Genomic DNA, 19,557 nt, shown 5'->3' with positions numbered 1-19,557 from the left:
AAAATCTCATTCCTAAAAGTTAAGACTTACAGGTTTCTATTTTTTTTTCAAAATATTCTCCAAGTGACAGGAAAATAGAGATGAAGAACAGATTAGTAATTGTCAGTAGTTTGAGATAGTAAGGGTGAAGAGGAAAGGCCAATGGATATGAGTATGCATTTGTGGCAATAATACAGTTCTGTGCTTTCATTGAAGTGATGATTATGTACAAATGTCAGTTTCATATTTTAGATATTGTTCTGCAGTTAAGTAAGTTGTATACATTGGGAGACATTGAATATGAAGTACATAGGACTTCTCTTTCTCTTTGAATCTTTTTATCCTGTAATTATTTTCTAAAATAGAAAAAAAAAACAAATACAGCGGTGCTTGCTTTTATCAGTGCAGTGACTTAAGACAAACTTGAAGTAGATAATTCTTTTATGTTGAATGTTTAGTTCAGTCCTTCCTAGAAGGAACTCTTTCAGTGCCAGTGGCTCATACCTATATTACCAAGTAAATATTCAAGAGATTCAAACCTGAGTAACAATGTTCAAATGCAGCCTGGGAAAGAAAGTGCATGGGACTCTTATCTCCAATTATCTCCTGAAAAATTAGAAGTGGAAGTGTGGCTCAAGTAGTAGAGCACCAGCCTTGAGACAAAGAGCCAAATGGGAGTGAGAGACTCTGAGTTCAAGCCTCCAGTACTGTCATACCCCAAAAAGTCAAATTAGGAGTTAGTCATTCAAATAAAGAGGGCACCACGACATCACTGTCATGGTTGTTTTTTGATATTGAGGGAAATAATTTTTTTTTTTGCCATCCCGAGACCTGAAAACAGGATTTGGGCATTGTCTCTTAGCTGTTTTGCTTGAGGCTAGTGTTCTACCTCTTGAGTCATAGTTCTACTTCCAGCTTTTTGGTGATTAATTGGAGTTAGTCTCACAGACTTTCCTACTTAGGCTGGCTTGGAAATGTAATCGTCTGATCTCAGCCTCCTGAAGAACTAGGATTACAGGGGTGAGCCACCAGCACTTGGCTGATAAAAAGAATTTTTAACTTGCAAATAGACTAATAACCTTGATGAACATAGATGCAGAAAATCTCAATGAGATATTGCATACAGCATTAAATAACAAATTGTAAAAATCATACAGTATGAACAAATTGGTTTCATTCTAGGAAGGCAAAGATGACTTAGTCTATAAGCATATAAATCCATAAGCATAAAACAGCACTTAAACAGAAGCAAAGGCAAGAAGCACAGAATCCTTTTACTAGGTATAGAAAAAAACTTTTGACAAAAACCAGTCATTTTTCACGATAATAGCCTAGGAATAAAAGCTCCATAACTCAACATTCTAAAAACTATCCATGCTTATAGATTTGCATTTAGGGAACCACTCTATGTTCATTAAAGATAATGGTCCTACAGTTCTTTTTGTTTTTGTGTCTGTAATTTGGTTTTAGTGTTAGTGTGGATCATAGGATGAGTTTGAAGTGTTCTTCACTTAATTTTTCATGGAATAGTTTGAGAGGCATTAATGTTATTTTGTCTTAAAGGTTTGAATAGTGCACTGCCCTGTGGAAAAGGTTACATGAACATTTATAGTCACAGAACAAAATTGAGTCCCAACTAGTTGTATTTATGAAGCACAGCTCAGAGCATCAGGTAGGCAAGCTACAGCAGACCAGGGGAAAATCTGTTTTGTAGGTTTCAGATACCTTACAACTCTCTTAGCCTTAAAGTTGGTGGAAGCCAGAGGTCTAGTAAATTTATCAATCCATTCCAAAAGTGTTGCCTAGTAGTCATGAGGATGTTAACTCAAAAATATTGAGGTTGATTATAAATGATTATAAAGATACCCCAAGATAATTTTGCTGTCCATCTGCAATGTCTTATCTCTACAATCATGATGGTTTAGTCAGTCAGTTTATCTGCAGGATCTTCAACACAGATTTGGCTTCAGAGAATTTCTGTTCTTACTGAAGTGGATTAAGCAATAACCAAACACTGTTATGCTGGATAATATGTCTTACCAGAGAACCCATGCAAAACTTTTGATTTTTTTTTCACATATGTGTACAACTCATTACTTTCAAAAGTAAACCACTCATTCATAGTGTCAACTGGTCAAACCAGACTTTTTTGAGGGATCCTTGGACTGACATTTGACAAGCCTCTGCTCCAGAACTATAACCTTTAACAGAAGCAGCATGTCTTTGTAGACAATTCTTGTAGTCTAGGAATTTTTGTATGTGTGTATGTGGAAAGTGGGGAGATAGTACTGGAGCTTGAACTGTGGGCCTGGGGCTTGAACTCTGAGCCTGGGTACTGTCCCTTAACGTTTTCACTTAAGGCTGTCACTCTGTCACTTGAGCCACCACTTCTCCTTGTGACATTTTACTGGTTAATTAGAGATAAAGTCTAATGGACTTCCATGCCTAGTCTGACTTTGGATCAAAATTCTCAGGTCTCAGTCTCTTGAGTAGCTAGGATTATAAGCATGAGCCACTACCATTTGGATTAGTCTAAGATTTTTAATCACACCAACAGCGAAAACATTACTTTTTTAAAAGTTCATTATCATCTTTGTGCTTCTGCTTAACTGGCTGACAATTGATTAACCTTGATGAGATAAAGGTGACTTCAAGAGGCATTTTTGGCATCCTTGATCATATGCTCCCATTGTCCATTTCAGGATGTCCTTGCCAGTTAAACCACAGGGGACTAAAGCCCTGACAACAACACGTCCCAGTGGACAATTCTAATTTAGTTTCTCTCAACTCCTTAAGAGACTACAATAAGGATTATGGTAAAAATATAATGTTCTCTTACTGGAAATTTGAAAGCAGGTAATGGAAATATGAATCATCTCTTAAGTGCTGGATGTCTGAGTTAGCTGTGAAATGCATAGTGTCCTCTGCCTTTGGGTTTATTCAATTGTTCTGGGTGACCCTGTAAGCATTAAGCAAGCGAGTAACATATGACTGGCAAATTGTAGTTCAAAAATAAATACCTTCTTTAGCAGTTAAAAGCTGTGTTAAGCCGGGTGCTGGTGACCCACGACTGTAATTCTAGCTATTCAGGAGGCTGAGATCTGAGGGTCACGGTTTAAAGCCAACCTGGGCAGAAAAGTCCATGAGACACTTGTCTCCACTTAACCACCAGAAAACTGGAAGTGTCACCGTGGCTGAAAGTGGTAGAGTACTAGCTTTGAGCAAAAGAGTTCAGGGACAGCACCCAGGTCCGGAGATCAAGCCCCACAACCAACAAAAAATAAACAAAAAAAGTTGTGTTAAGCTGGGCACTGGTGGCTCGTATTTGTAATCCTAGCTACTCAGGAGACTGAGATCTGAGGATCAAAGTTCAAAGATAACTTGGGCAGACAAGCCTAAGAAACACTTATCTCCAATTAACCAGCAAATTGTAGGTATAATTCAAGTGGTAGAATGCCAGTCTTGAGTGACAAAGCTAAGCGAGAGTACAAGGTTCTGAGTTCAAACCTACATACCAACAAACATACACACACACACACACACACACACACACACACACACACACACACACACACACACACACACACACACAAAGTTGTGTCAACAGGAGGGCTTGATCCAGAAGATTTTTTTCAAGCACAAGTTAAGATTCAGAGGTTTATATAGAAGTCTGTGAAGATGATCCCTGATTCACTATGATTTGGCTTTTGGTTGTTTTCAACTTTACAATGGCACAAAAGTGAAATGAATTTGGCAAAATCCATACTTCAGATTTTGGTTTTTCATCTTTTCCTACTGTAGCAAAATAAATTATGATACCCTCTCACAATGCTGGGCAGTGATAGCAAGGCACAATTCTGGATCATCCATATGATCCTAAGGGTAAGTAGCTGATACTCAAGAAAGTATAAACTGTGATAATTAGGTTATGTGCATTAAATGCATTTTATTGTGTATATGCCAATACTAAGGCTTGAACTGAGGCCATCCTACTTTTGCTTGGCTTTTTCACTCAAGGCTGGCACTCTCCCACTTGAGCCATAGCTCTACTTCGACCGTTTTGGAGATTCATTGGGGATAAGAGTCTCATGGGCTTTTTTGTCCAGGTTGACTTCACACTCCAATTCTCAGGTCTCAGCCTCCTGAATAGCTAAGATTATAGGTGTGAGCTACCAGTACCCAGTTTAAATATGTTTTTGACTTAACAATATTTTCTAATTAAGATGAAGTTTTCAGGAGTTAATGAGTTACCTGTAGTTAAATGATTAGTTAGCAAAGAAGATGTACTAGGGTAACAGCTTTGATGTAACAAATCATCTTATATAATAAGGGGTTAAAAAAAGAGAATAACAAGCTGGGCGCTAAGATTACACCTGTAATCTTAGCTACTCAAGAGGCTGAGATCTGAGGATCACAGTTCAGATCTAGCCCGGCAGGAAAGACCAATAAACCACTAGAAAAGTCGAAGTGGTGCTGTAGTTCAAACAGTAGAGTACTCGCCTTGAGCTGAAGAGCTGAGGGACAGTGTCCAGGCCCAGAGTTCAAGCCCCACAACCAACAACAACAAAAAAGAGAGTAACAAAAATTTCTGGAAACTAGCAATCTAGAGCTATTCTCCTAAGCTCCTTTCCTCTTTTCCTTCTATGATCTCTAGAGAACTGCCCTTATTCACATAGTGCACAACCACATATATATTTAGGAAAGAGGGAAACAAGGCAATGGGATAGTAACTTCCTTTCCTTTAAGTCAACAAGCAGCTCGGCATGGGTGGCTCGCGCTCATAATCCTAGTTAACTCAGGGACTAGGATCTGAGAATCATCATTCAGAATTAGCCTGAGCAAACAAATCCAAGAGTTTTATTTCCAATTAATTAGGAAAAAGCCAGAAGTGGATCTGTGATTCACATGATAGAGAATCAGTCTTGAGTGAGAAAGCCAGGTGAGAGCAGGAGGCACTGAGTTTGAGACCCAGTACGAGAGCACACACGTGCACTCTTGCATGTGCATACACACACACACAAATTATAACCAGACACAATTAAAAGAGTATCTTTGTATTTCACTGGTTAGAATTTGGCCATACCCCTCTACTTCTTGCTGTAAGGGAAACAAAGGCATGCAGCAGTATTTATTGTGGACATCCAGATACCTAAATAGAAACTTCATGACTATGTTAGACAGTGAATATCAAGGAAGGATCACTTAGGACAAGTTACTGATTACTAGTCTCCTGGATGCATGAGAGTTTGATTTCCTGACACCAAAGAAAATAAAGCTTTTCCCTTTGACTTATTAATTCATAGTCAAAACAACTACTGTTAGCAGAGGCTTTATTACTGCTTTGGACTCCTTAAGCTCCACCTCCTTTTTTCCCATATTGTTCAAGTGACGAATCTTTAAGTCTGTCTCAGTTTATGGCTGACTTCAAATGTTCCCAGGTCTTGGGCTGTTTTTGATTTCAAATCCTTCATGCAAATCATACAAACTATTTCTTACTTCCTCTCTAATCATTCTTCCTCCTCTCTCCAGTTACCTTCACCATTTATCAGGCTGTTCCAGGCAGAACTCCAGTCCCATAACTGTCTCTATATTTCCTGTGCATTTCTCTGAATACTATCTCAGGAAAAAACAAGTGATCCTTGTCAGTGGAGACAACAGGGCTTAGTAATGTACTATCAAGAGAAAAGGTCAGTGCTCTGGAGGACTGGCCTTGAACTCTTCAAACTTCCAGGTCAGCTGTGATTGTTTTGTAGTTCCAGCTGTCTTGTCAAGTGGGACTCCCTTCCTTTCAGGGCACTACTTTTCTCAGGGAACCTTGACAATTTGACCGTTAAGTGTAGACTCAAGTTTGGCTTGGATGGGCTCATAGTCTCCATTTGGTGAATTTTTAACACTATGGTATGTCAGCATGAGTTTTTTCCCCTTAGAAACCATAAAACCTAGCTGATCCAGTTTCCCTCCTTATGTAAGGTAAGGTTCATAGGACAAGATGTAGCTGAGATCACACTGTCAGTCAAAAAACATTCTATTCTAAAAGAGAAAACTTTTAGATTGATTACTGCCTGATGGAATTTTCATTTACTTATGGAAATCTCTGAAAAGGAATCCTGCCCTATAGAAATCAATGCAGAATAGTATGTTGTCTTTTGGGATCATTGCCTTAAGAAAGAAGAGGCATTCACAGCTATCTACATGCTTTAGAAGTTGTAATATTGCCTTGCTTATATAGTTTGATCTTAGATGACACATGCCTCTTTTTTATTGTGAAAATACTGTACAGAGGGGTTACAATTACATGGGCAAGATAATGAGTACATATCTTATCAAGCATTGTAGCCTCCTTTGTTTCCCCTTCCCATCCCATCCTCCCCCCACCCCCACCCAATCCTCCCCCCCCACCACCAAAGTTGTAAAGTTTGTTTTCGACATAACGACTTGTACATCTCATTGTTGCAATGGGTCCACCTGTATCCCTATTTAAACGATTTGTTTTTTCCCTTCCCCTCCACAAATTATACCGACACCAAACACAGTGAAAGCACGGGTTATACTGTGGGGGAGGGACATACAAAACAACAAAGAAATCATCTTATAAATGTATTAGAAACAATCACATGAAAGAAAAAAAACATTTGAATACATATCTTAGGGTTCATTTCCCTAACATCAACTTATCTGACCTTTTCTGCTTGACTCAGACATATACTAGATATTGCAAATAAGGGAAACCATGGGACCTAGGTTTCTTGGGCCCTGGCTTACTTCACTTAATATAATTTTTTCCAAGTCTTTCCATTTCCTAACAAAAGGGGCAATGTCATTCTTTCTGATGGAGGCACAGAATTCCATTGTGTATATATACCACATTTTCTTGATCCATTCACCTACTGAGGGGCTTCTGGGTTGGTTCCATATCTTAGCTATGGTAAATAATGCTGTAATAAACATAGTTGTGCTGGTAGCTTTAGTGTGGTCTTGTTTGTAAACATTTGGGTAAATGCCCAAAAGTGGGATTGCTGGGTCATAGGGGAGCTCTATGTGTAGTCTTTTGAGGAACCTCCATACTACTTTCCAAAGTGGTTGAACAAGTTTACAGTCCCACCAACAATGCAGTAAGATTCCTTTCTGTCCACATCCCCTCCAGTATCTGTTGTTATTAGAGTTCTTGTTTTTAGCCATTCTAACTGGAGTGAGGTGGAATCTCAATGTTGTTTTCATTTGCATTTCTTTTATGGCTAGGGAGGTTGAGCATTTCTTCAGACACATGCCTTTTTGAAGTATTGGAAAAGAAAAGGAAGCAAAAGAGAGTGTGAAGGAAAGGATAGTGCTTTGTATGTCTCTGGAATGCTATTGTTCTTTTTTTCAGATTTTTAAACTCTTATTATAAAGGCTATGTACAGAAGGGTTACAGTTACACAAGTCAGGTATTGAATACATTTCTTTTTTGACAATTTCACCCCTTCCCTCACTCTTTCCCAGATTTTGGAATGTTATTGTTAAGATAATCTCCTCCCCCTTTCTGTACACTATTCTTACTTTCCTGCAATCACACCTTCAAGAATGCTTTTAAGCTAATATTCAGGCAAAAAGAATCTGCCAGAGTTTGAGGTGTGATTAACAAGAAAAAGGATTTCCTCTCTTTTCTTTCTTTTTCTTCTTCTTCTTTTTTTTTTTTTGTGCTAGTACTGTGCTTGAACTCAGATAGGCACTGTTTATTAACTTTTTTTGCTCAAGGCAGGTACTCTACAACTTGAGCCACACCTCTCCTTCTGGCTTTTTGCTGGTTAATAGAAGATAGTCTTTTGGACTTTCATGTCCAGGCTGGTTTTAAACTGTGATCCTCAATTCTCAACCTCCTGAGTTGACAGGATTACAGGGGTGAGCCAGTGGAGCTTGGCAAGAAAGACATTTTTCTAAGTAACTTTACAAAGACACTTATTTTATTTTATTTTTTGATGGTAGTGGGTCTTGAATTCAGGGCCTAGATGCGGTCCCTGAGCTTTTTCACTAAAGGCTAGTACCCTACTATTTTCAGACACAGTGCTACTTCCAGTTTTCTGGTGGTTAATTGGAGACAAGAGTCTCATGGACTTTTCTGCCCTGGCTGGCTTTGAACCACAATCCTTATATCTCAGCCTCCCGAGTAGCTAGGATTACAAGCACGAGCCAGCAGCACCTGGCTTTATTTTATTTTATTTTTAAAAATACTTGAGGCAAGCTAACTTTTTTGTTGGTCATGGGGCTTGAACTCAGGGCCTGGGCACTATCCCTGAGTTCTTTCACTCAAGGCTAGTGCTCAACCACTTTGAGCCACAGCTCTACTTCCAGCTCATACTTTCTTAACTGCTGATGAATTGGCAGTTGAAGCCTAGGATTTCTTCTTGACAAATAGTAGCTTGAAGGAGTAAAACTGAATTTGTCTCATCTCTGGCAGGTTTGGGTGTATAACTTGTCAGATCCTTGAAAGGAACTTGCATGAGTGTCAACTCCAGAAAATGATTTTCTCTTCTTAAACTTCTAGCTGACAAGGGACTAACCTTGGAATTCGTGTCAAAATTCTTCTCTTTCAAGCTACTGATTTCTAGCTATTGACTTTTCCTAAAGTTGTTTTTATCCAGGAAATACATATAAAATGTCTTTTGCCTTCCCCGATTTGATTTCTTTTCACATATTTTTCATTAGTTCATCCTTGTATAGTTTCTCAACAATCTCAAGTATGCAGACATAAAATGAAAAGGACCAGTATGGTACTCATACTCCAGAATATTCTTTGTTTCTGTGAGTTCACACTATGAGACCATTATGGTTTCATAGTATAAACATGGTATAAACATCAGGTACATTTTTATTATTTTGTACAACACAAAATTGGGAGAAGTAGTGATCACCTAATACCAAATGTATCTATTGTCTATGTATTTTTTGTGTCAATACTAGGGCTCTAACTCAACGTCATGCTCTTTTTCTTCTTTTGCTAAAGTAGGTTCATTTGTTCAATAAGGTTATTATGACACAGAAATAATTAACTACACCAGAGCCAAAAATTATATGATTTTTTTTTGTTCTGATCCTGGGGCTTGAACTCAAGGGCTGGGTGTAGCTTCTTTGTTTGCAGCTGGCATTCTACAACTTGAGCCACACCTTGGAGACTTTGATTTTTAATATATAAAGACTGCCTTCTGGGCTTCTGTAGTTTGTGCCTATAATCTTAGCTACTTGGAAGCCTGAGAGCAGGACATTTTTAATATAAGGGAAGCCCAAGAAGAAAATTTCATGAGGGCTGGGAAGGTAGCTCAGTGGTAAAGTGCTTGCCTTGCATGCCGGAGGCCCTGGGTTCGATTCCTCAGCACCACATAAGCAAAAAGAAAAAAGCCAGAACTGGTGCTGTGGCTCAAGTGGTAGAGCGCTAGCCTTGAGCTGAAGAGCTGAGGGACAGCGCCCAGGCCCAGAGTTCAGGCCCCACGACTGGACCCCCCCAAAAAAAGAAAATTTCATGAGACCTCCCTTCTCTACTTATTTTTTTTTTTTGCTGAGAACTTCTTAGACTCTCCTGCCTGGGCTGGTTTTGAATAAAGATTCTCAGCTTTTGATCTCCTGAGTAGGTAGGGTTACAGGCATGAGCTACCAGTGCCCAGCTTCACATGAACTATTTCCAACCCTTAGCTCTGAGAGGTGATGCTAATGGTGGAAATGATAGGTACCAAAGGCAGAAAATACTGTCATGTTCGGAAAATAAGTCTTAATGGCAAATAATTACTAAAAATCTTTAAGTAGTCAATTTATGAGTATAACACATCTTTACCCATGCCACTCCTTCCATCATTCCTCCCATTTCTTCCAACTTCACCCTTCCCCTCATGTTATCTGAAACATTGAAATTACAACAGGAAGGACTAGGGAAAGTATAGGCAGGAGTTTACTGAAAAGAGTTCTGGGGGCTCAGCAAATAGGAGAGAGAATTGACAAATTGAGATTGCATCAGGCTAAAAAGTTTCTTCACAGCAAAGGACATAGTTACTAAGCCAAAAACAAAATATATGGAATGGGAGACTATCTTTGCCAGCTATGCATCTAGTACCAAGAATATACAAAGAACTCACACAACTAAACCCCTAATGAATCAATAACCCAGTTACTAGATGGGCAAAGGAGCCAATACAGAAAAAGAAGTAAAAATAGCTAATAAACGCATGAAGAAATATTCAATATCTCTGGCCATAAAGGAATGGAAATCAAATAATACATTTTATTTATTAATTCTGAAGTTTTTTGGTATTAACTTCTGTTTTACCCCTATTATGTAGGCAAGACAATTGTGGCAGAGTTAATAAATAATAGAACTGAGCCATGAATCTAAGTAATCTGCCTTCGAATTTTATTTTCTTAATTTCTATACTACATGTCATAGACTATTGCAACTCTTTAGTTAATCAGTGACCAACTGTGAAATTTATCAGTCCCTCTTTAGGCTCCTAGACCTGGTTTTTACACTGTTTCCAGCATTTTTAACAAATTCAGTACATTTCTCTGTTGATAATCAGTAGACTAAGGGCAAGGACCCTGTCTATAGCCTCTGTGCTTTCTTGATGTTGCACAGCCTAATACAGGAGCCAGTCATGGAGCACCCTCTGCTAGGTGCTCTAGCATGACAATAGGAGAATAAGCATAGTTTCCTACATGCAGGAGGTCTCAATCTGTAAGTGGAAATGTTCCTAGAAACATGACATCCTTCCATGAGGAAGAATAAAAATAGACCTGTAATTATGGCTTTGTAGTGTGTTGCTGGAGAAAAGTTAATTCTCAGTTAATTCTCATTGGAACTGCAATAAAGAAGAGTTTGAAGCTTCAAACATGCTTAAGGAGATAGAAATGTTAATTACTCTGATTAGATAATTACATCTTGAATTATCATGCTATATCTTAAAAATATGTACAAAAAGTAAAAACATTCTAGGCAATATTGCTATGAAATATAATATGAAATAATTCTTAAACCAATAGGATTCAGTTTTAGCTCCTTTTTAATGCTTTGCATGAAAGCAACAGCCCTGAACTGGGAAAAACTGTGAAGATATAGATAAGCATATTTAGTAAATATGCAAAAAAAATTGTTTCTTTTCACTGGAAACAAGTGAGAGAAAACCACATTTTTTCTTGGGATATTTACTTAAATTATCTTTACTTTTTGTTTATTTGTTGATTGTGGGGATTGAATTTGGGGCCTGGGCGCTGTCCCTGAGCTTTTTCCCTTAAGGCTAGTGCTTTACCACCTTCAGCCACAGTGCCACTTCCAGTTTTCTGGTGATTAATTGGAGATGAGTCTCACAGACTTTCCTACCTGGGCTGGTTTTGAATCATGATCCTCAGATCTCAGCCTCCTGAGTAGCTAGGATTATAGCTATGAGCAACTGGCACCTGGCTGTTTAGTTATTTTGAATAGACAATGTATTCAAATGGTAAGTAATTGAAAGCACATATAAATATATTGGAACAAGCATGTCAAAAGTCCAACACCAGAATCCCAGAATCATATACAACAAACAAAAGACTTCTATCAAGAATATGCAAAGGCCAGGTGCTAAAATAGGGTCAAGTCAGGGGACAGGGCCACAGAAAACTCAAAAGAGTTTCCCAAGTTCAAGGCACAGGACTGACATCCAAGTCCCTGCCCCTGCATCTAAGAATTCAGGCATGCCTATCACCTGGAAGGTGGGACTTCCCCTTCTTCCACCATGAAGACAAGATAACTCCAGTTAAACCCAATTTCCTGCCCACCACGGGTCAAGCTGGCTCCAGTTAGACCCAGCATCACCATTTCAATATATTCATAATAACAGCAGGAGAGGAAGGAATTAAGCAGAAATATTAAGTGTTTGAGATCGCACATTGAAACCTCTTTTAACTGCTGTTAAATCAAGTGGAACATCCAAGATCAATATTAATGGGACAGGTAACTAGACTTTTCTCATGCTTATGGACAGTACTGAAAAATAATAGCAAACTATGCAGTCTTATGTCCTAATCCCTAATCTGTTCCTCAATATTATATATATGTATATATATATAAATGCACAGATGATTATATAGCAGACATACTATTTTATAGTTTGCTCTTTATTTTATTTTGGAGACTTTTTATTGTGCACTGGTACTAAGGTTTGAGATCGGCCTAAACATTTTCCCTTAGCTTTTTGCCTCAAGATTGGCCCTCTACCACTTGAGCCACACCTTGGAGACTTTGATTTTCAATATATAAAAGGCTTCCAGCTGGGCACCAGTGGTTCATGCCTATAATCCTAGCTGCTTGGAAGACTAAGATGAGAAAGATTGTAGTTCAAGGCCAGCCCAGGAGAAAAAGGTCATGAGACCCCTTGTTAGAGTATATTAGACTTTGCCAGAAAACCAACCAGACATGTAGGTACAAAGAAAAAAGAAAAGGTTTATTGCCAGTAAAGGGACTTGCAAGACCCCTTCTCACAAGAGAGGAGGGAGAAGTGCAGGCTATTGTCTGAGGTGACCTACATAACCTACTAAGGCTAGGAAGGGCTAGAAGGGGCTAGGAGGCAGAGACCCCAGTGTGGATGTGAGGGCCAGGGGTTTCATCATGGAAGACTAGGATTTATGGCTGCTGTCCAAATAGTAGATAAGGGTCCTGCAGCTGCCCAGACCTGAAGGTCACTCTAAGGGACTCTTGATGCTTTATATGGTGGTAGCTGCCCCAGAGGAGTGCCATCACAAAGCAGGGGGTGGGGGAAGAGGGGAGTGGAGGCTGGTTGTTTACTTCCTTTACTAAATGGGCCTAGTGTTGCCTAGGAAGGGAGCATGCTAAGCTGTGGAGAGGGGAAGGAACATGCTAAGCTACGGGAAGGGAGCTCAATGGGCTAACACCACTTCTCAAATTTTTATGCACCTGTTGTTCCAAGCTATGTGGGAAGGTGAAATTGGGAGTTTCAGAAGGATGGCAATTCCAGGCTTGCGTAGATAGAAGGTTCTGAGAAACTCCATCTCCATAAAGGGAAGCTGAATGTACTACTATGTGCCTATGATCTCAGCAATGGCAAGAAGCCTAAAGTAAGCAGATTAGAGCTCAAGCATTTTCCTAGGTGGAAAGCGAGAATCAATCTCAAAAAACTCCATCAAAATACAAGGCTAATTGTAATCAAAACAGCTTGGTACTGGCACAAGAATAGACCTCAGGACCAATGGAATAGAACTGAAAACACAGAAATGAACCCACAGACCTATAGCCACCTAATCTTTGGTAAAGGAGCTAAAAAAAAGTAGAGTGGAAGAAGGACAGCCTATTCAGTAAATGGTGCTGGCAAAATTGGTTAAATACCTATAGAAAACTAAAGCCAGATCCTTATATATCAGCCTGCACCAGAATCAACTCCAATGGATCAAAGACCTCGAAGTCAAAATAGACACCCTGAAAACATTACAGGAAGGAATAGGAGAAACTCTTAGGGCTCCTTGGCACAGGCTGAAATTTTCTTAATAAAGACCCAGAAACACGACAAATCAAAGAAAGGTTGGACAAATGGGATTGCATGAAGCTGCAGAGCTTCTGCATGTCAAAGGGCATAGCTAGCAAGATCAATAGAAAGCCCACGGATAGGGAGAAGATCTTCACTAGCCATACAACGGACAAGGGTCTCATATCTAAAATATACCTGGAACTCAAAAAATTAAATCCCCTAACAATAAATCCTCAAAGAAACAACTGCGGGATAAATAAGTGGGCTAAAGACTTAAAGAGAAACTTCTCTGAAGAGGAAAGAAGGATGGCCAATAGACACATGAAGAAATGCTCAACCTCTCTAGCCATAAAAGAAATGCAAATCAAAACAACATTGAGATTCCACCTCACCCCAGTTAGAATGGCTATAATCAAGAACTCTAGTAACAACAGATGCTGGAGGGGATGTGGACAGAAGGGAACCTTACTGCATTGTTGGTGGGAGTGTAAACTTGTTCAACCACTTTGGAAAGCAGTATGGAGGTTCCTCAAAAGACTCCACATAGAGTTCCCCTATGACCCAGCAATCCCACTTTTGGGCATTTACCCAAACGATCACAAACAAGGCTATACTAACACTACCAGCACAACCATGTTTATTGCAGCATTATTTACCATAGCTAAGATATGGAACCAACCCAGATGCCCCTCAGTAGATGAATGGATCAAGAAATGTGGAATTCTATGCCTTCATCAGAAAGAATGGCATCGCCCTATTAGTTAGAAAAGGGAGAAACTTAGGTCCCATGCTTTCCCTTATTTGCAATAGCTAGTGTAAGCCTAGGACAAGTAGAAAAGGTCAAAAGCTATGTACATATGACCATATAAGATGATGTTAAGTGAAATGAACCCCAAGATAGGGACACAAGTGTTTTTTTTCTTTCTTGGCTATTGTTTTTAACATATTTAAAATGTACTATATGATTTTTTTGTTTCTCTTGTATATTCTTTCCCCACGGTATAACCCCTGTTTCCACTGTATTTGATGTCGGTGCCCTGCATCTTGTATATACATTTTTCTAATTTGGGGAGGGGAAGGGAAATAACAAAATGCTGAAATAAGGATATAGGTTGAACCATTGTAACATTGAAATGTACAAAACACTACGTTGAAAATGAACTTTACAACTTGGTGGGGGGTGTAGGTTGGGAAGGTGGGGAGGGAAGGGATGGTAGGGGAAAAACAAAGGTGGAGGTAACAATGCTCTGTAGGAAATGTACTCATTACCTTATACATGTAACTGTAACCCCTCTGTACAGTATTTTTATAATAAAACAAAAAATACAAGGCTAAGCGTATGGTTCAAGTGGTAGAGAGCTAGTACAACAAAGTGTGAGGCTCTGAGTTCAAAATCTAGTAATTGACCAAGAAATCCTTCCCTGTTGCTATTTTACTACTATGTATCAGAAAACATATGTTTAGAATATATACGTATGTTTAGAACATATATACTCTAATCTAAATCAATATGGTGGCTTTGAATTATTTGGTATTATACAAGATTGAGTAGTTGGTTTCACATACTCATCAGTTTGTATATGTAGAATGGGATTTGTATAGATCTGAAAAAAATTTCAATAAATCCTAATAGCAAGGAATTTTATTTTGGTTTAGGTCTTGCCAAAAAAGCAACCCTGATGGAACCAAAACTGAGCATTTTGGGAGATCAAGTGGTGATCCAAGCTGGTGGAACATTTGACATTACCTGCAGGTAATAGTGTCAAGGCCAATCATCACATCCTGGTTAAAAGGCTCATAGTAGGAAGTTCAAAACGTTGATTTTTTTTGTTCATACCATACAATATTTAATTTCTTTTCCAATTGTACAAAATAGATTCTGGAGTGTCAGGTATACTTCTTGGGATAGAGCAAGTAATTTTGTAAGTACTTTTCTTTTGGACTCTCATCTTTTTCTTCATCATTTTCTTTCAGGCATCTGAGGAAGTTAGAGTCATATAATATTTAATATACCCAATGTCTTCACCAGTATTCTTGAAGAGAAAGTTGCCATTAATTATTTGTTTTTAATAATGTTGCAAAATGTGTGATACTGTAGTCTTAATGTGGTCAAAGTTGCATTTAATGGAACTCTCTTTTGAATAGTACTTATTTCTTTAATGTCTACATTGTTACTTTTCCTGTATATGTGCATGTGCATAGCTAAAAGAACAAGTCCACATTTTCAGAAATCTTGTGTGTGTGTGTGTGTGTGTGTGTGTGTGTGTGTGTGTGTGTGTGTGTGTGTGTGTGTGTGTGCACGCACGCACGCATGTGTGTATGCACGGGCATGCCAGTCCTCATACTTGAACTCAGGACCTGGGTACCATCCCTGAGCTTTTGTATTCAAGGCTAGCACTCTACCATTTGAGCCACAGCTCCACTTCTGGCATTTTGGTAGTTAATTGGAGATGAGTCTCTTGGACTTTCCTGCCCCAGCTTACTTAGCACAGTGATCCTTAGATCTCAGTCCCTTGAGTAGTGTAGATTACGGGTATGAGTCACAGGCACCTGGCATTTTTTAAATCTTTAAAGAACTTTTAAAGGGTTTTCTATCTTTCCATTCGTACTCTTTCTCTTGATGAATTAGTAGAAAATGGTAGATCTAGAAGAAAGAGGAAAATTCAGCTAGAAATAATCAATTAGAATTTCACATTATAACAGTAGATATGGTTGTATGAGAGATTATGTAGGCTAGAGTTAGATATAGGAATCAGTCACAAAAATTAGATGGGACCTTAAACTACAAACCCAGATGACAATAGTAAGGGAGAATGTTAGGATCATAATCTGGAGGAGATCCTGTACTTAAGGTCAGAGGGAATGCAAAGGGGAGTTAGGACAGTGCATAGAAAATGGAGGGAGAAACAGGAAGAATTATTAAAGTGTGGGGATCAGTTGGAGTATGAGGAAAGAGGAAGATGTAGGTCAGGAGAGAAGAGGATTGATGTTAATCACACACATTCTAAGAGCATAATGAAACCCATCATGGAGACTGATAGAGGTTAAGGACATATAATAGAGAGGGTACACTTGTTTAAAAGACAAAGTAGTGGGCTGGGAAGGTGGCTCAGTGGTAGAGTGCTTGCCTCACATGCATGAGGCCCTGGGTTCAATTCCTCAGTACCACATAAACAGAAAAAGCCAGAAGTGGCACTCTGGCTCAAGTGGTAGAGCACTAGCCTTGAGCTAAAGTGCTCAGGGACAGCGCCCAGGCCCAGAGTTCAAGATCCATGACTGACAAAAATAAATAAATAAATAAAAGACAGTGTATATATTGTGTGTACTGTAATTTGTGGAATTATGATCAAACTTTCTTGCACTGTTAATAATATGCTAATAAAAACAAGAGTATTCAAATTTTGTGGTACATACAGGTGTAGGTGCTCAATGAATACATATTGGATTTTATCAAACTGAAAAAGAACAGATTCTCACTACTTCTTAAAATAGACTGTGTGGCAGTATATCAGTAAGGATTAGGTTGGGATACATGGAATAGAAAGCTCAAAGTAACTGACTTTTAGATACAGGGTTTAATTATTTCAGGAGTAAAGCTTAGAAAGTATGTATGGGGGCCTGTATGGCATTTCTATGAAGTCATTAGAAATTCAGCTGTCCAGAAGATTACACTTCAGGATATAGAAAAGATAATTGAACATTCATATACAGTACATACCTTTAATATTTGTCATACTCTAATTATGTAAACAGCCCAGATGCTCAAAAATGTAAGAATAACATGTTATTTGCAAGGAAATGGATGAACTTGAACAAAATTATGCTAAGTGAAGTAATTCAGGCTCATACGATGAAGTTAGATCAAAATTATAAACACAAGAGCTGGGCACCTGTGGCTCACTCACATCTGTAATCCTAGCTACTCAAGAGGCTGAGATCTGAGGATCATGGTTCAAAAGCCAGCCCAGGCAGGAAAGTCCATGAGACTCTTATCTCCAATAAACCATTAGAAAACCAGAAGTGGTGCTGTGGCTCAAGTGGCAGAGCACTAGCCTTGAGCTGAAGAGCTGAGGGACCGTGCCCAGGCCCAGAGTTCAATACCTATGACTGACAAAAAAAAATACATACAGAGTCATTTCATATATGTACAAAGAAATTACAGTATTATATACAAAAGAGGATTCCAATGGTGCAAGTTTTCTGAACAACTGATTTACAGTTTAAGAAGTACCAGAAAGCAGGAACATGTTTTGCCAGAAGAGGTGGGGCTTAAAGGGGAGGGGCAGACAAATGGAGTGAGGAAGGATGGACAAATACAGTCATAATATTCAATGTACATATATGAAAATGGAACCAGTAACTTGAAGGGATGGCTGGGTTTGGGAGAGATGGAGGAGAAAGATAGGAGGGGTGACATTAATAATGATGTATTGTGTTCACCAGAAAAGAAATAATGAAGTATTGTACTCGTAAGGTGACATATCCAATTTAAAAAAAAACAAAAACATTCAGACTTGTTCTGTAGCATAACTGTTTTCTTTTACTAATGACTACTATTATGCAGTCTTCCTATGTACCCAAGGCTGGCTTGAAAACTTGTGATCATCCTGCCTCCGCTTCTCAAGTACCAGGATTTTAGGCTTGTGCTATCATTCTAAAAAGAATTTTTGAATACCCATTACCTATCATACTTAACTGATCACATATGCCTTTTTTCCTTATTTTCTCATTTATTTGTTATGTAGAAAATAGCCTATTAATACAGGCAAATTATAATTTCTTCTCTTAGTGTTAAAATAAATTATTTTTATTTATTTAAAAATTTTATTGTAATTGTTATGGTGATGTGCAGAGATGTAACAGATATTATATGTCAGGTAAAGAGTACATTTCTTTTTTCCCTTCTCCTCCTCCTCCTCCTCTTTCTCCTCCTCTTCCTCCTCCTTTTCTTTTTTGCTGGTCCTGGAGCTTGAACTCAGCCTGGGCACTGTCCCTAAGCCTCTTTGTGCTCAAAGCTAGCACACTACCACTTGAGCCACAGCTCCACTTCCAGCTTTTTTTTCTGAGTAGTTTATTGGAGATGAGTCTCACTGACTTTCCTGCCCAGGCTGGCTTGGAACTGTAATCCTCAGATCTCAGCCTTCTGAGTAACTAGGATTAGTACATTTCTTTTTGTATAATGTCACTCTTTCCCTTGTTCTCTCCCAGTTTTTCCCTCCCATTCCCCACCTATAAGTTGTATAGTTAATTTTCAACATAGTGTCCAGTGAATACCATTGCAACATTTGTTCACTGTTATTATATTTCTGTGCCTCCCCTTATACTCCCAAAGACATATAAACAAACAGAACAAAAAGAAAAGAGAACAAAAACAGCAAAAACAAAAAAAAAGCCTCTTGTTTCCATTTCTTGGAGTTCATTTGGATAAGTATTATTTTCAGTGATCAGATGAACATAGGCATTGTTCCTTTCTGTTCCTCTCCTAAGAGTATCCTCCTTTGGTCTCACTGTGCGTGAATGCCTATAGACCTGTATAATTTATTATCTTTTTTTGTCAGTCGTGGGGCTTGAACTCAGGGATTGGGCACGTCCCTCAGCTCTTCAGCTCAAGGTGAGCACTCTACCGTTTGAGCCACAGTGCCACTTCTGGTTTTCTAGTGGTTTATTGGACATAAATGGCTCACAGACTTTCTTGCCCAGGCTGGCTTTGAACCAAGATCCTCAGATCTCAGCCTCCTGAGTAGTAAGGATTACAGGCGTGAGCCACCGGTGCCCGGTCTAATTTATTATATTTGACATTGAGGTCTTTGATCCACTTAGAGTCAATACTTGTGCATGGTAGCAGAGATCCTCTTTTAGATTTCTCTTTATGGATGCCCAGTTTTTCCAACACCAATTATTGAAGAGGCTATTTTTTTCTGCTGTGTCTTTGGCTCCTTTATCAAATACCAGAGAACTGTAAGTATATGGTTTTATTTCTGGGTCTTCTAGTCTATTCCATTCATCTCCAGGTCTATTTTTGTGTCAATACCAAGCTGTTTTTATTATTATAGCTCTGTAGTAGGGCTTGAGGTCTGGGATTGTGATACTACAAGCATTT

General features: G+C 38.8%; 1 protein-coding gene across 3 annotated transcripts in view; it reads left to right on the top strand.

Annotated features, from left to right (window-relative positions):
• The window catches only part of LOC138840241 (vascular endothelial growth factor receptor kdr-like), a 176,562-nt gene that overhangs the window by 22,880 nt on the left and 134,125 nt on the right, over window positions 1-19,557 (top strand). For 2 of the 3 annotated variants that reach the window (XM_070040193.1, XM_070040194.1), the window contains one exon: window positions 15,114-15,210. The exons of the other annotated variant lie outside the window; for it this stretch is intronic. In XM_070040193.1, coding sequence (XP_069896294.1) covers window positions 15,114-15,210 — 97 coding nt within the window. The remainder of the gene's footprint in view (window positions 1-15,113; window positions 15,211-19,557) is intronic. 3 annotated transcript variants of the gene reach the window in all.

The sequence above is a fragment of the Dipodomys merriami genome, unplaced genomic scaffold (genome assembly GCF_024711535.1).
Source record: "Dipodomys merriami isolate MVZ:Mamm:240054 unplaced genomic scaffold, mDipMer1.0.p SCAF_3, whole genome shotgun sequence".
Lineage (NCBI taxonomy): Eukaryota > Metazoa > Chordata > Mammalia > Rodentia > Heteromyidae > Dipodomys > Dipodomys merriami.
The sequence above is the reverse complement of the archived record's forward strand: the minus strand, read 5'-3'. Positions and strand labels throughout refer to the sequence as shown.